Source organism: Tenrec ecaudatus, chromosome 6, assembly GCF_050624435.1.
Source record: "Tenrec ecaudatus isolate mTenEca1 chromosome 6, mTenEca1.hap1, whole genome shotgun sequence".
NCBI lineage: Eukaryota > Metazoa > Chordata > Mammalia > Afrosoricida > Tenrecidae > Tenrec > Tenrec ecaudatus.
Window position 1 is genome coordinate 48,086,632 of NC_134535.1, and position 17,768 is coordinate 48,104,399.

The 17,768-nt window shown below is 38.0% G+C and overlaps 1 protein-coding gene across 2 annotated transcripts in view; it reads right to left on the reverse strand.

Annotated features, from left to right (window-relative positions):
* The window catches only part of ACSS3 (acyl-CoA synthetase short chain family member 3), a 179,087-nt gene that overhangs the window by 59,320 nt on the left and 101,999 nt on the right, over window positions 1–17,768 (reverse strand). For both annotated transcript variants that reach the window (XM_075551224.1, XM_075551223.1), the window contains one exon: window positions 9,230–9,381. In XM_075551224.1, the coding sequence (XP_075407339.1) occupies window positions 9,230–9,381 (152 nt within the window). The remainder of the gene's footprint in view (window positions 1–9,229; window positions 9,382–17,768) is intronic.

Consider the following 17,768-nt stretch of genomic DNA (forward strand, 5'->3'; position numbering starts at 1 on the left):
AAAATGATGTTTACTCTTGAAATACTACTACTTGAAATAGTCCACAGCTATTTTTGTATTGATAGTATTGTGGATCCATGTCTCAAAAGAGTTTTATCTATGTGAAACACTCATTGTCCTGTGACCTCTCGATTTGATTTTTTGAGGGGGGAAAAAAGGAATACCATAAACTATCACAAAGATCACTGGGAAGCAAGCACACTCTTCCTAAGGGCAAAGACTTTTGCATGGCTATTCAATGGTCAGGAAAAAAAAGTACGCTGAAACTACATGGAGACTCAAATGGATTTAGGTCTTCCGCTGTGAACTCTGGCCTTCTGTAAGTGGAGTGCTCAGAAATTAAGCTTTGATACATAACAAATATTTCCTTTGTTCCAATGTATAACATGTTCATCACTACTTTTTGATCAGAGCCAAATTTAATTTTCATATATCTAATCACAACTGTTCATGACTGTGAGCACTTAATTGTAAATTTTTCTTTTTTTCCCCTGAGCCTTGTTCAGAATTGCCATTAATACTCATAATTCCACCAACATCTCTTCAAGGCAATCTAGATGCTTATGATCAAATATTTAAAACTTCATTCAGCTTCTACCTACTACCTAATTCCAAAGTGCCTTCCATAATTTTAGATACTGCTTATATCATTACCCCCTTTCTAGTTACCAAAATGTGTCAGTTACCTAGAGCTGTCGGGATGAAAGTTCTACAACTGGGCAGCTTTTAGAAAGTAAGATTTCATTGTCTCACCCATTTGGGTGCTGGGGGCAGAAATCAGGATGTTGGCTGCGCCACGTTTTGCCTGCCATAAGAAGATCACTGCTGGTGTCTTTCAGTGCTGGCAACACCAGACTTTCCCCGATTCTTTAGCTTGTAGAGGGATTTTTACATAGCTCTTCCTGCTCTTGGGAACTGTGAAAAGAATTGTATCAGCCCCAATAAATTGTTAAATAAATAAATAAATAAATAAAAACAACAACAACAAAAAGAAATAAAATGAAACTAGAAAGAAAAAAAAAAGACAATACCAGGAGCCCTGGCGGTGTAGTGCATTAGGCATTAGGTTGCTACCTACAAAGTCAAATGTTAGAAAATGCCATTTGTTCCATAGGAGAAGGTTGAGAAAAGTTATATATCTCAGAAACTCACTGGGTCAAGTTCTACTCTGTCTATAGGTTTCGTGAGTTGGAATCCGCTATTTGGTAGTGAGTGACTAAGAAGGGATTAGATATAGGATCAATTCTACTCTAATATGACCGAGGTAATAAAACAAAAGTTTAGAAACCTTGATTCTAAACAGGGTCATAGTCACAGGTTCCGGGAGAAAGTTAGCATACGTGTATGGGATATAATTCAAACCATAACAGTATTTCATTTGAAGAGGTTCTAAAACTTTTTTTTATATTTTATTCTATTTTTTAAACATTTTATTAGGGGCTCATACAACTCTTATCAGAATCCATACATATACATACATCAATTGTATAAAGCACATCTGTACATACATTCTTTGCCCTAATCATTTTCTTTTTTTTCTTTTCTTTTTTTACATTTTATTAGGGGCTCATGCAACTCTTATCACAATCCACTCATATACATACATCAATTGTATAAAGCACATCCATACATTCTTTGCCCTGATCACTCTCAAAGCATTTGCTCTCCACTTAAGCCCTCTGCATCAGGTCCCCTTTTTTTTCCCCCTCGCTCCCTGCTCCCCCCTCCCTCAAGAGCCCTTGATAATTTATAGATTGTTATTTTGTCATATCTTGCCCTATCCGGAGTCTCCCTTTCCCCCCTTCTCTGCCGTCCATCTCCCAGGGAGGAGGTCACATGTGGATCCTTGTAATCGGTTCCCCCTTTCCAACCCACTCACCCTCCACTCTCCCAGCATCACCCCTCACACCGCTGGTCCTGAAGGTATCGTCCACCCTGGATTCCCTGTGCCTCCAGCTCCCATATACACCAGTGTACAACCTCTGCCCTAGCCAGTCCTGCAAGGTAGAATTCGGATCATGGTAGTTGGGGGGAGGAAGCATCCAGGATCTGGGGGAAAGCTGTGTTCTTCATCGGTACTACATCGCACCCTGACTGACCCATCTCCTCTCCTAAACCCCTCTATGAGGAGATTCTAAAACTTTATAAAGCTTCATTGATGAAGGCATTAGGCACTTAAACCTTTTGTTAACATTTAGAAATCTAGATGATTTTTTAGCTTGTAGATAGATATGATCCCAAAAGTTTTAGCAAAGAATAATTCAAAAGTTCTAGGATATCAGAGGGAACATTTTCAGGGTTTGATGAATCCAGATTCCTGCAAAGACTAGATGATCCAGATTGCGGTGCTTTGGTTTTACATAGCCTCTGAAGTATACATGCTCATCTTCAAGCACTATATCAGACAAATATTCTGTTGTGATGCTTCAATGTGCAAGACAGTAGTAACAGATCTCTAGCTCCCTAGAGGGCCATATTTCTCTGTGGCAAATTGTTGCTCTACCCTCATAGGACCCTCAACATTGAAGCATCACAAGGAAGGATTTCAACTTCTGAATGAGTTGTGAAGCAAATCCATTCGCCTGATTTGCACAGTGTGCATCACCAGAAGCTTAGAAGAAGGAGCAAGAAGTGCCTGGATTGGATAGTATTATTTCTGAGATGTTCTCACGAGAGATTGGTTTGTGAACATTATTAGAATTGATCCAGATAAGACAAAAATGGAGCATGCCAGTTACCAGCAATGTCCTAAAGATCAAAGAAAATGACCAAGGCTCAGACTCCTCTTAACTAACGGAATCACTGACATTCAATGATGTGACAGAAAGTTCACCTGGGAGGAATGATAGCACCCGAACCCTGCTCAGAAGACTCTCTATCAGGATGTGATATAGGAGAACTATTGCAACCTGGTTTCCATTGAGATCCCGAAGTTGATCATTTGCTCGATCAATCACAACATGAAAGGAGCATAGACAGACCCGAACAATTCTATATATTTAGGACATTGGAAAATATTCTTCATCAGAACAGATACAATTTTCCTCTAAAGGAAAATTATGAGATATTTGGCATACATGAAAAAAATGTAAAACTAGATTTAATCAATCCAGTATTAAAAGAGTAGTAACAAGATAAAGGAAGTCAATTGTGAAAAAGAAAAGGAAATATTCTGTTGTGATCCACAGGCTTTTCACTGGCTGTATGAGAATGACATTCCTTTTTCCACATCCTCTTCTGAATCCAGCCTGAACATCTGGCAGTTCCCCTGTCAATATATTGCTGCAACTGCTTTTGAATAATCTTCAGCAAAATTTTACTTTCATGTGATATCAATGGCATTGTTCTATAATTTGAGCATGCTGTTGGGTCGCCTTTCTTTGGCATGGGTACAAATATGTATCTCTTCCAGTCAGTTGGCCAAGTAGTTTTGTTCCAGATTTCCTAGCATAGATGATTGAGTGTTTCATCACCATGTTGAAACGTTTCAATTGATATCCCATTAATTGCTTTTGACTAATGTCTTCAACTTACCTTGGACTTCTTTCTTATGTACTATTGGTTCTTGTTCATATGTTGCCTCTTAAAATGGTTGACTGTCCATTAGTTCTTTTTAGTACAGTGACTATACTTTTTTACATCTTTATTTAATGCTTCCTACATTGATCAACATTTTGTGCACAGACTTTCTCAAAATTGCAATACGAAGCTTGATTATTTGTTCTTCGGTTATTTCAATTTAAGATATGCTGAGTGTGTTCCTCCTGTTTGGGGTTTTTATTTTTAGGTCTTCACACGTCATCAGAATACTTTGTCTTCCTGAGTTACCCTTTGAACTTTTCTATCCAGCTCATTAACTTCATCATTTCTTCCATTTGCCTTAGTTACTCTACAAGTAAGAGCAAGTTTGGAGTCTCTTCTGATATCTATTTTAGTTCTTTTTTTCTTTCCTTTCTTTTTAAAAAATCATTTTATTGGGGGTTCATACAACGCTAATCACAATCCATACAGACATCCATTGTGTCAAGCACATTTGTACATATGTTGCCATCATCATTTTCTATTTCATCTGTTTCACTGCCCCTCCACTTTACCAAATAGTATGACCTTCTCCAGACACTGGTATTTCCTGACAACATGTCCAAAGTATGTAAGGCAACGTCCTGCCATTCTTGCCTCTAAGGAGCACTCAGTCCTTACTTTTCCAATAGCAGCCACTGGGGCTTTAAGTAACCTTCTACAGCACCGCAAGGCAAACACATAGATTCCTCTCCAGTCTTCCTTATTTATTGTCCAACTTTCACTAGCATATGATGCAATGGAGAATGCCATGCCTGGGGTCAGGTGCCCCTTAATCCTCAAAGCAACATCCCTGCTCGGTGATCTCTAAAGAGGTCTTGAGAAGTAGATTTACTTAATGCAAAAATTCTTTTGGTCTCTTGACTGCTGCTTCCATGAGCATTAATTGTGGATTCAAGTAAGACAAAATCCTTGAAAACTTCAACCTTTTCTCCACTGAGCATGATGTTCCTCAGGGACAAACATACCCCCATTCCTCTATTTTGGCTTGAATTTCCAGTATGGTTTCCTTATAATGGTGGTAGGAGTGTTAGTTGGTTTGGGACAATCTTAGCAGAATTTTGGATGAAAGACAGCATATGAATGTTATAGAAAAGTGTGGTGAAGAAACTAGATGGTGTTCGGATATCAAAATGAACAGCATCTGGGGCCTTAAAGACTTGTCTTAAAATAAGCAGCCATCTAAGCAAGGCATCAACAAGTAAGAAGCACATCAGCCTGTGTGACCCAAGGGCCGTCAACTGTACAATCCAAACCTGAAGGAAGACGTGGAATCAGAACTTAGATTGTTAATACCTGGTTTGCAGGAAGGCTATAGATGCAGTAGTAGAAGCTCTACTTGCTGACCATGGATGTGAAGGGGAGTGCCTTGGGTTGAGGATTACTGGAGTGGGGTGCTTCCAGGTAACTAATTCAGGGAGCTTGGTTTGCTGCCCCACAGAGTCCGAGATGAATGTCTTTGGGTTGATGCTGATGGTGGAGTGGTATGTCTCTTGGGCATTTAGTAGCAGACCCGAAAGAAGTTTTAGAAGTTTGCAACATGTCCAGATAAACAACTATCTTGAGCATTTCTCACTGGAATTCCAGCCTGTTCATTTCCTTATTAAACCTTCCAATCATGAATGTTGTATGTGGGTCCTGTGGAGCCATAACAATGGATATTAGAAACTTGAGGTCGAGTAGATAATGCTAAGACAACACAATATTTTCCCAAATTTTATATAAAATTTTTACATAACTCAAGAGCCAAAGTATGATGAAAATTAGGCTATATGAAACAGAAAATATTAATATTGTCAAATTATTTTTGTCCCAGATAGACAGTAAGTTGCATATACATGGGTAAAATTTACAAACATATCCTGATTGGTCATATTCAGGTTAGAAAATCGGAGCCAAACAAGATAAAAATGAGTGTCCTTTCAAGGTTCATAAACTACCAAGCAGGCAAAAATAATCCTTCGCTGTGCTAACAGGTTTCAAATTCAAATAGATTATTTCAGTGATGCCTCATCAATTTGTAGTTTACATGAAAGTTCATCATTAGTTTTCCATCAATATTCCTGTGGTTATAATCATATTTCCTTCATTGACTTTTTACTTGCTCTTCACTGAGGTTAAAAATTATTAAAAAGTCAAAACAAAAACAAATGCTTATGTTCCACATGCATTTACTAGTCTCTCAATGCAGACTAGCTTTGTGCCAAATAACCTCAATTGCAGTGGAAAAAGAGAAAAACTTGACCTGTATCTCACCTCCTGAAGGCACCAGTGACCTAACAAGGCAATGAACGCTCAAGGTGCTAAGATTCCAAAGAGAAAAAATGTCCAGAAAATAAGTCTGGCGTTGACTAGCAACTAGTCCTTCCCGGGTCATTTGGCAAAAGGAAAACAGTGGTCGACAAGTTGAACAACAGGAGTGGGGCTGATAGGCGCAGCCACTGGCACGCACTCCAGACACCATGGCTTCTAGGGAAGGAGATGCTCGGGCTCTGCTCCAGCAGGGTCAGGGCACACGGCATCATTTGTAGGCATGACAGGTGGGCACCGGGTACATCCATCATACTTATTCAGTCTGCATGTTGAGCAAATAATCCAATAAAATGGATTAGATGAAGAAGAACGGGACATCAGGATTGGAAGGAGATTACTAACACCCTGCTGTTTGCAGAGGACACAGCCTTGCTTGCTGTTAGTAGACACCACTTGAAGCACTTACTGATGAACATCGAGGATTGCTGTCTTCTGTATGGATTACAACTCAATGAGAAGAAAATAGTACAAGAATATAAACTAGAGGTCAATGTCATTCATGGATGTAGGCTAAAGTTCCTCATGAGAACAGAAGATCGACCTATATGTCTTCAATAAGATTGCAAAAACCATTCATTGGTAGATGTGAACGCAGTGAGTCTCGCTCCGGATTGAAACTATATCCTGGCTCCCCCAGGGCCAGTGCTACGAGAATGGCCTCTAGCGGAGCCACACTGCCTGACCTTCACCTTTGCCCCGGAGTCATAGTGGAATGCTAGGGTTGATATTCAACTTCTCCGTGGCACAAGTTCATCATCTCCAAAGAAGAGCTATACTAGTTCACCTGCTAGCTACTGTTTCGGACTATAGGCCTATGGAATACTATTTTTAAATGAGTCTAAAATCCTCCGTAGCTACCTCTCTTAGAAATGAAATACCTAACAAATCTTCAAATTTATCCTAGAACTAGCCTAGAACATTTCATCTTAATGAAATGTATAACAAATGCATTTACAAAATAAAACACCATTACCTTTAATGCCCTATAAGTAAGAAGAGAACATTCTGGGAATAAATCGTATGCTAGTGATCGTAGTATCGAACCTAAAAACTCAACCAAAACTCCCTGCCACGGAGTCTGTTTTGATTCAAAGTGACCTGAGAGTACGGAGTAGAATTCCTTCTGGGGCTTCCCAAGCCTGTTCATCTTGTCCGGAGTAGAAAGCCCTCACCTCTCTCTCGTGGTGTGCTTGGTGATTTTGAACTGCTAACCTGTGAGCAGCCAAATCCACTACACTACCAGGGATCCATTGGAAAACCCCAGATAAGTAATGTACATTTTCTTATATATGTATTTACTAATATGAAAAATCCTGAATTCTGGTCTTTATTATTTCCTTAATCCTGGGTAAAATTTTGATAAAGTCACTTACATTTTGAGAATCTTGGCTTCCTTATTTATAAAAGAAAACTATTTGATTTTGAAATCACTGCTGCTTTTAACATCGTCTTATTCCACAGGTATATTATATTTTAACATAGTTCATGAGGTACTATTTGATTAAAGAAAGAATGGTCAGGAAAATCAAAACTTGTTTTTTGTTTGTTTGGTTGTTTTTTGTAGGACTGATCAAAACCTTGGGTCACGGCACTTTCCTACTTCCCGTAGTACAGGAGAACGAGAGTAAGCCCTGTCCGGCTACCTCCGTCGGTTTCTTCTGAATGAGTTACTGAATCTTTCCTAATACTATGAACCGAAAATTACCACAGTCCCTACCTCACAGGGTTGTTGTGATGACTGCGATGGAATACATTCAAAGGATTGCAAACAGTGCCTGACACGTAGTAGACGATCGGTGAGTGTTTGCATTTTAATCGTAACAATTTTAGGAGGTTGAGGTCATATTAAATATCTTTAAGAAACAGATGTGCATACAATTATAAATAACTTTTTAAATTCACGATGCTTAGAGACAGGGGTTCATGACCAGGCAAAAGGATTATCTGCCATTTCACACGTATGTCATGTCTGTGTATATCAGTTTGGAACATACGGTGATTTAGTACTTCGCCTATTATTTGATGCTTCACATTTGATAAAGTAGGAAGAGTTTCAGGCCTCCCATGGAGAGCGACCTTGAAACCCAGGCACACACAGGAGAAGAAAATGCTTCAGTGAAAGAGAGCCCTTAGCTTGCTGCGCACACAACTGTGTGGCCTCCAATCAGGATGTATTTCTCCATCAAGGATCACTGCACAGAGCCATAATCATTGTTTCTTCAAAACCCTTCGATTGTTGGAAAGCAAGGAGATTGTTCAGATCCTAAGACATTTTACTCCGGTTTGCTTTACGAGTCCTCTGGGCTTAATTGAAGGTCGCTCACTGGGAATGTATGGTAGTAGGTGAAGAAACAAATAGAGGATGGATAGAAAAACGAGTATCACAACAGAAAGTTAACTCATGAACAGTTCTAGTTTTAATTTTAATAAGATTACAGTCTTCAGCCTATAAATAAGATTCTCTGTAAATCTAGATCTCTTTTTTTTTCTTACAAGGAAATAAAAGACATAAGAAAAAGCACTGAGCATTCCTAAATTGAGTGTTCCTTGTTTATAGCTGCTGTTTGCTCTGTGTTATTTATTTTAACTTTTTCTTTCGGACATAGAAATATAATATTCAAATAGTCCAGTATTTAACTTGAAAGATTCCAAGTCACACCTACTTTGGAAGAAATTGTAGAAACTCAAAAAATTCTCATTTTATTTTCTGATAGCAGTGACCTATTTCAAAGAAATTCTATGACAATTAATGCTTAAAAATGCCTTGAAGATAAATCTTGCTATAATTATTTTCAACTACACAGGTCATTAAACTAAAATTGATGGCAATAAACCAGAGCAAATATATCTAAAACTTTCTGAACATATTATTACAAGACAAAAGAAAAATCATTTTCTTCACTCTCACCAAATGTAATTTGGATTTGGATGTTTAAGCTTTATCTGTTTGTTGCAAATCAAATAATACTTTTTTTCCACATGAAAGCCATTATTCTGTTTTCAAAAGACCGATGCTACTATGCACATATACGTTTGCAGTCATCCTCAACATATACTTTTAGAAAAATATAAACAGCATCATTCAGAAAAATAAAAGAAGCCGCATATTGGAAAGTTTTAAACTGACATGAACTTAATCTTTTTTTCTGAAGAAAACCCTTGGTATATTTAAAATTCCAAATTATTCCAAGATATATATAAAATAATCCGTCTGAATATTCAGAAGATTTTGGTTCTTCCCATATGAGTATCCCAGTACTGGAGAAAAAAATAACATGTGGTTCTTCATTTTGATTTTAGTTTTTAATGTAATTTGTCCTGTGCATCCTGAATTCACCTTGTCAGTGAGTACTGCTTCCCCAAGGCTGCTGCAGGGTCCTGTTGGCGGATCGCTCTAATTGCAGTCGGGGCTGTAAACAAGGCAGCCACTCCATGCTCCGCCAGCACACGGAAATAAGCACCAGCATCTGGGGTTCCCACAGGCTTCCCCTACAATGAGATGCATTTAAAATGTCACTGGGTAAACTGTCTCATATTTCATTGAGAATTTAATACTTACACATTTAACATAGCCATGTTAATCAAATGGGATTCTCAACAGAGCTCATTTTCAAAATATCCCCATGTTCTCTCATAAATAAAGCAAACAGAATTGAAGGACAGAGAGGCCATTTTCTCTATGAGAGCACCCTAAAAGCTTTTCAGATTACGAGTATTCATTTCTCTAATTCTGAATGATGGACACATTAAATATTGAAAACTACTAAATTTGTCATATTCAAATTAGAAACCTAAACCATTTTCTATATTGACCACGTTATAAAATATATTGTTTTGTAGAGAATACTTAATGAGAAATATACTGCTATGAATTTCTAATATCGATGTATATTTTTCATAACCACGTATTTGTGAAAAGAGAAAAGTTGGGAATCTCATCGATCCCTGAGAAATGAAAGACTTGCAAATGAAATATCTCACTCTAAGAAAAGACTTTCATAATAAAACTATATATAAACTAAAATATTTAAAATGCATATTTTGATAGGTTCAAAATTATATTGCTCATGTTCAATGGAAGTATCGGGCATAACACTCTAATAACGGGCAGAACACAATGCTGGAGGACAAAAGCATTTTTATTTCATTTGTGGTTTGTTCACAGTGGAAAATAATCTACAAAAATGGTACCCATCTATAAACTCGATCACAGCTATATCCCCTAATTCCTCAACCTATTCTCATAATTGTTATTTAATTCTCGTTCTTTCAAAAGAGTGCACCTGGAATATAAATATATGTATGTAAAAAGTATTTTAAAATCAAATCATTTTCATAAAAGATGAACTATAGAATGGAAAATAGGTGTCTTGGCCATTTATTGAAGACTGAGTCTCAAAGTACATTAGGAATTTCCGTGAGAAGGGATACTGTGGCAGTTACATAATCTGGTGTCGATTTGGGACTCGAGAGGATTCACAGTGAAGTGGTGGACTCTAGTCTGTCAAAGGGGTCATGCCCAATGAGGCCTCTGTGTGGCCATGGCCTTCTCCTAAGAATTCTGGGAACTCCTGTAATTCCTACTTGGAAGCTGGAGACACACTCTCTTGGCTCCCTCCCTTGGAGACTCTCTACTGAGAAGGCTCACTCCCTGGTCCCTGAGGAGAAACCACATGGACCCACCCTGATAGAGCCCTGGGAACTGGAGAAGCCATGTGGAGACCCCTGCCAGCTCTGAGATACTTACAATGCCACTGGATCCACAAGACTTCCCGTCCACTAGCCTGTGATCTTCCTGCATTCAGCAGCATTGAATGTATTTCATGAGTTTGAAGAGAACTTTTAGATTGGTATCGGCCATATGGGATAATATCAGAATTATGGACCTGAAATAGACTGGACTGGGATGTTTGCTCAATAATCTCAATATTCAAATGCTCTTATATATAAGGATCATTCCTATATGCATATGCATGTGTGTTTATGGATGTGTTTCTCTAGTCTATCCAGACTAACACAGATACTATTTATAATATTTCCTAAGCTAGTGTGACCACATCTCTTTCCCGAGCATTCCACGCTCTTAATATTTTTTTAGAAATCAACACTAATATAAATCATAAAAAAGAAAAGATTTGCTTGTAGTAAAAAGATATAAACTTAAAGAAAAAATTCTCTGAGTAGAATAGTTGAGAGTTAGACTCTAGCAACGAATTAATTTAGATTTCTATACACAAAGATTTATATTTTTAATAGAGCAATCTTTTAAATTATCATTTGTTTCAAATAGTTTCCCTTTAAAATATTTTAAATATTTTCTATTTAAAATAATGAGACCTTCTAAGTGTGTTTTGGGGGATTTTTTTAGACTGAATTTCTTTTTCTTTCTTTAATATATCTTAAGCACTGACCATTTCAGAGTTCTTACTAAGTCAACTTTGGAAAACTGAATCTTATCCACATAAAAATAATTAGTTAACCAACCTTATACAATTTACTGACAGTCTACGCTTCTATGTCCCTCCTTCAAATAACAATGAACATTTATGTCAGTATTTATTTCATAAGTAGCATGCACTGAGATAATATTGTAAATTAGGTTGATCTCCACTGTTGAAAGATAATTTGCTGCCAATTGGCCTTGAAGCTCTCTACATTGCCCGTGTCATAGGTGCGTGCTAAATGGCAATGTCGTAATGAACATGCTATACTCTGTGTGGTTGCCACATATGACGTCGTTGTTGTTAGGCACCTGAGAGTCACTGACTCCAGCAACCCATGTTCAACAGAAGGAAACACTGCCCGGTCATGCACCAGGAGTCCTCTCAACGACTGCCATGCTCAGGCTCCTCAGAGTAGCTACTGTGTCAGTCTATCTCACTGAGAATCTTCTTCGCCTTCACTTCTCCTCTTCTTTACCAAGTACGATGTCCTTCTCTCGCCCCGTCTCTCCAGGTAACAGAGCCTAAGTCTGTAAGACGAAGTTGCATCATCCTTGCCTCTCATTCTAGTTCTATTTCTTCTGAGACAGATTTGTTCTTTTGGAAGTCCATGGCGCTTTCAATAGTCACAAGATGTGTGACATAGGTTATGTATTATTACAATACCTCTAATTATTTGGGTTTAAGGATATCACTATAAAAGGTTAAGAGTTGACAAAAATCGTTCAAAACCTTAAAATGAGGAAAATAATATTTACTAAAACAACAACAATTAAAAACAACAATAAAATCCACAGACAAAATAAACTCAAAACCGAAAATTAGGTGGAATACAGAAACCAATAGCACTATAATAAACAGAGCAAAAGGACAGCAAAAAATTCATGTGTTTGTTAGGTGCCGTCAAGTCGGCTCTGACCTATAGCAACCATGTGTACAACAGAACCAAACACTGCAAGTTCTGCACCATGCTCACAATTGTCCTGATGTCTGGATGCAGCCACTGTGTCGCTCCATCTTGCCAAAAGGCTTCCTCTACTTTGCCACCTCTCCACTTTACCAAACATGATGTCCTCCAATCCCCCATCTTTCCTGACAACATGTCCAAAGTATGTAAGGCGCAAAGTCTTATCATCCTTACCTTTAAGAAGTACTCTGGCCTTACTTTTTCCAACACACATTAGTTTGTCCTTTTAGCAGTACATGACACATTCAATATTTGTGGTAGTTACATAATCTGATGTCAATTTGGGACTGGAGAGGATTAAGAGTGAAGGGGTGGGGTCTAATCTGTCAATCACGTTATAGCCATTGAGGCCTCTGTGTGGGCATGGCCTTCTCCTGAGAACTCCTGTATTTCCTCCTTGGAGGCAACAGTCTCTCTCTCTCTCTCTCTCTTCTCTTTCCCACCCCCACTCCCTCCCTCTCTCTCTCCCTCCCTTCCTCCCTCCCTCCCTCTCAGCTCACTCCCTGAGAGACACTCTACTGATAAGACAGATGTTACTACGCTGATAGACCATATGCCCCGTTAACCAGAGGAGCCACGTAGAGACCCCTCCCAGCGCTGAGATGCTTATGTATCCAAAAGACTTTGGATCCAAAAGACTTTGCTTCCACTGGCCTGTGATCATCCTGAATTCTGCATCATTGCATGTATTTTGTGAGTCTGAAGAGGACTTTGCAGATTGGTATTGGACAAATGAGCTAATACTGAACATATGGTTTTAATCTGGACTAGGCTGTGATGTTTTCTTAATTCACAATTACCCTTTAAGGGTTGCAACCCCTTTAGAAGTCAAACAACTCTTTCACAGGGGTCACCTGATTCATAAGAGTAGCAATATTACAGTTATGAAGTAGCAACTAAAATAATTTTGTGGCTGGGGGCCACCATAACATGAGGAACTGTATTAAAGAGTCAGGACATTAGGAAAGTTGAGAACCACTGCTTTATGTCAAACTCTTTCTCTTGTACACATCTGCATGTTTGTGAATGTGTTTCTCTTGTCTATCCAGACTAACACAATATTGTTCTTCAGCCCCACAATCCAAGTGTACCCATTCTTCTACAGTCATCCTTATTTAATGTTCAATTTTCACATGAATATAATGCAGTGGAGAATACCGTGACTTGGACCAGGAGCACCTTTGTCCTCAAGTAAATGTCCTTGCTTTTCAATATGCTACAGAGCATATTTACCTAAGATAACACATCTTTTGATTTCTTTATTGCTGCTTCCATGACATTGATTGTGGATACCTATCAATAATTAAACTGAATATAAATGGATTGAGTGCTTCAGTCAAGAGACAGTAGTAGAATAGATATAAAATAGGACCCATCAGTATGTTGTCTACAAGAGACACACTTTAGACATAAAGACAAAATTAGACAAAAATCAAAGTATAGAAACAATATATCAAGCTGACATGTGAGGGAGATATGGATATCTCAAGCTGCGGATGCGCGGGAGATCTGGCTGTGCATCTGTCACCCCATAGGTGACCAGGTTGATAGGCTGACCAGGCTGGCGAGTTGGGAGTCCCCTTCCTCCCTCACCGCTGCACGTGTGCCCCTCTCAAGGCTGTATGTTTGGTTAAAGAGGAAGACCTTCGCTGTTAGGAGGGTGATCATCCTTCAATTCAGGGTCAGTGGGGAGCTGGGCTGCTCTACTAGAATATCCAATTAAGCTCTGAAAAATGAGGAGGGGTGGTAATACTTTCTCATAGAGTAGAGTTTCAAGAAAAATGCAACATGAGAATCAAAAATGGTATTAAATAGTAATTAAAAAGTCAGCTGAACAACAGGACACAATTATAACACATATCTCTACAATCAATAAAAAAACTTCAAAATTCATTCATCAAAATCTTATGGAATTGAAAAGAGGAATCAACAACTGCACAATAATAGTAAGAGATGCTTATATGCCATTTTAAACTAAGGATTGAACAACTAGAAAGAAGCAGAACAAAAATGAAACAAACTCAAACTCTTTGATTCAGGGCATCTAGAGAGAGCATGTGAATCAACAATAAAACAATACACAATCTTTCCCAGTACACATGGAACCTTCTCCAGAATAGCTCTTTGGTTAAGCCACACATATTGAAAGATCACAAAGCATATTTTGAGATGACACGCCTATAAAATTAGAAATGAATAAAAATACTACCTAATACATAAAATCAAATACATGAAAACTGAATAACGCCCTATGTAAAAACTAACTACTAGATAATAAGATTTGAAATTCCAAAACTCCATGAATCAAATGAAAATGAACACACAACATAGCAAAGCCATCAGGGCTCAGAGTGGGAAATATAATAACTGCACACATCCAAAAAGAAGAAAAATTAACACCTTAACCGAACACCTCCAATTATTAGTAAAAGAACAACGAACTAAAACTACACTGACAAGAAGAAAACAATAATAGCGATGAGAAGAGCACAAATAAAACAAAACAGCAGAATGAATGAGAAAGGCCGATCCTTTGACAGGATTAGCAAAAGCAGCCAACCACCAGCAAATCGAAAGAAATGAGAAGATGTAAATAATACAAATTAGAAAGGAAATGGGCAAAATCAACTGATTCAAAAAGAATAATTGAATAATAATATAAAGAACTACATCAGTTGAGAAACCAAGAAGCTTTAGAAAAGATTCTAAAAATGTATTTCCTACTTAAACTAATACAGACTGGCACAGACGCATGAGAAAACGCGTAACAAAAGGAGAAAATGATCATTGAAAAACTTGCAACCAAAAAAACACCCAGACCCAGAGGGGGCTATTGAATTGTACAAATATTCAGTGAAGAGCTAACACCAATTTTATTCAGACACTTCAAGAGTAAAACGTGGATTAAAATTATTAAATTCCTTTTTAAAAGCAAGTACAATCCTCACAACAAAACCAGACATATTTATCACTACAAAATGAAAATGATATACCAACATCATTCATGAATATACTTGAAAAAATTGTTCAACAAAAAAAAATCCTAGCCAATATAATTCAGCAATAGGTATTTATAAAGCACTTTGTTTATTTTGTTGGTTTAATATCAGTGAGATTTAAAATGAGATTTGACACAGGGAAAAGCACATAAACTAAGGAAAATTTCAAAATAACTTAAAAATTAAGTTCTATTTATAATTTCCTAACACTTAGGACTCAATATGTTCACTTTAATAGAGGAGATAGAAAAGCTCTAGATTAAAAAAAATCACAGATGATGTTTCAATTCTTCATATAGTTCCTATTTCAGTTGTCTCCAAGCCATACATTAGTAAAATACAGCAATTTAGACAAAGATTAACACTAGAGTTAGCTCTTTAGTTGAAAAGTCAGTTCATTTAGTATTAATCCTATTGCTTCAGTTTATTCAAAAAGTTGGGTCATAAGTAATAACGGTGTTTTCTAGCACTCTGCCATGTATATTTCACATGCACACATAGAAACTGCAGACTTTGCATCTTCTTTGGGGTGAAATTTGAAGTATGTTTGGGCTCTCCTTAAGCAGTACATCTAGGAATGTCACCTAAGGTGTGTTTTCACTGCAGTTTTAAGGTAAAGGCAACAGCATGCCTCATTGACTAGTCCCGAATTGAATCCAAGCAGATAAATGTTGCAAAGACTTGATTGTTTAATTTTGTAAAAATGATGTGGAATAGGATATATATAATGTGTCTATATTTTTGAAGGAGAAAACAGTGCATATACTAGTCAATTATTGTATATATGAAATGTATTACTTTAAGGTGAGAAAAATCAGGATCCTGGGTACCTGGAAATAGAAAACTGTGAGATAATCACTCTTTCCCCTTGGGTACATTTTGGCATATGAACAAGTAGGTGTACAGCCTTCTGAAAAATAAGCTTTTTCTCTCTCTCAAGTCACTATCTCTGTAACTCAGAGTATTTTTTTCTCAATTTTGAAAATATTCATTGTAATTAGCATTTGATTCTTTACTTCCCTAAGAACTTTCATGGTTTCCAGGTCTGACAAGGTAGGGCTAAATTTCCAAGCTAGAAATTATATATATATATATATATAATTCTTTCAAGGAACCCTGGTGGCAAGATGGTCATGTTCTAGGGGGTGATCTGAAAGGTTGGCAATTCAAAACCTGTAGTTTTCAGTGGGAGAAAGACCGGGCTTCTTACTCCTGTAAAGCCACAAGGGGAGGTGTGGCTAACTATGGGTCAGCATCACCCAATGGCAGTAAGTTTCTTGGTTTGGGGTTTTGTTTAGTTTTTTAAGATAATTCTATCAACATGTACTCCCTTGTGTTTGTTCTTAACCTGAGTTCTTCCGGATCTGAGAGCGTTCAATGATGGGCGCATTCTCTGGTAAACAAGCCACTATATCTGCCGGAGTGAGAAACTCCATTTAGCTCACTGAAACAAGTCCGAGTGGCAAAGAGGGTTATGCACCAGGGTTCTGTGATGGCTGGAGGATTCTTCTTGCTGTTGGTTAGTTGAAGATGTAAGGGTGGACTCTACCCCGTCAATCAGGCTAAATTATGTTTCCTGGAGATGTGGCCATCTTGTAAATGAGAGCAGGTGGGAGAGGCAGGCTGGGACAACCCACCCCACCCCCATCCCCACCTTTCTCTCTCTGGCTCTTCCCTTTCCTACTTGCTGGAAATGTATATATACTGGATTTTTCTCTCTTGGCAACCCAGCCCAACACAGCTACTAACTGCAAGGCTATCAATTCAAAACTCACCAGCTCCATGGGAGAACGATGAGGCTTTCTACTCCCATACAGAGTGACAGTTTCAGAAACCCACAGGGGCTATTCTACCCTGTGCTACAGGGTCATTGTGAGTCAAAATAGACCCAATGACAATGAGTTAGGGTTTGACTAAAAAGAAGCTTGTTTTTAGAAGTATTAATGCCAACTAAATGAAGCAGATGACTGGAACTGGTAACTCCACAGATCAGGAACTGAAATAATTCGCAATCCTGAAAAATGTAGAATTCTCTGTAGCCGCAGAGCATTTACCACCACTGTAGCTGGTATACAGTCTCTATGAGTCTGAATCAACCCCATGGTGGAGTTTGTAGTTTGGGGTAGCTGATTGCTTCTAGCAGAATGACCTTTCCCTGAGTTCTTCTACACTGGGACCTTAACGCTCTACTACCCTGTACTAGTTAAGAACATAAGGATTTCCTCATTCACAAATAATAGAGAGACTTTGCTGTAATTATAGAAATTAGATCACCCAACCAGACTGGCAAGGAAGTCATGTGTGAATGTTCCATACTGCAATTTAGTGTGAGATTATACACACTCGGCTCCTCCTTACATTCAGTAGTTTTAACAAAAGCAATCCAGATATATGGCTCCTCTCTAATGTTAAAAAGCAAACACAATCAAGCTTTCTATGAACCTGGTTCCATAAAAGTTGACTTATAAT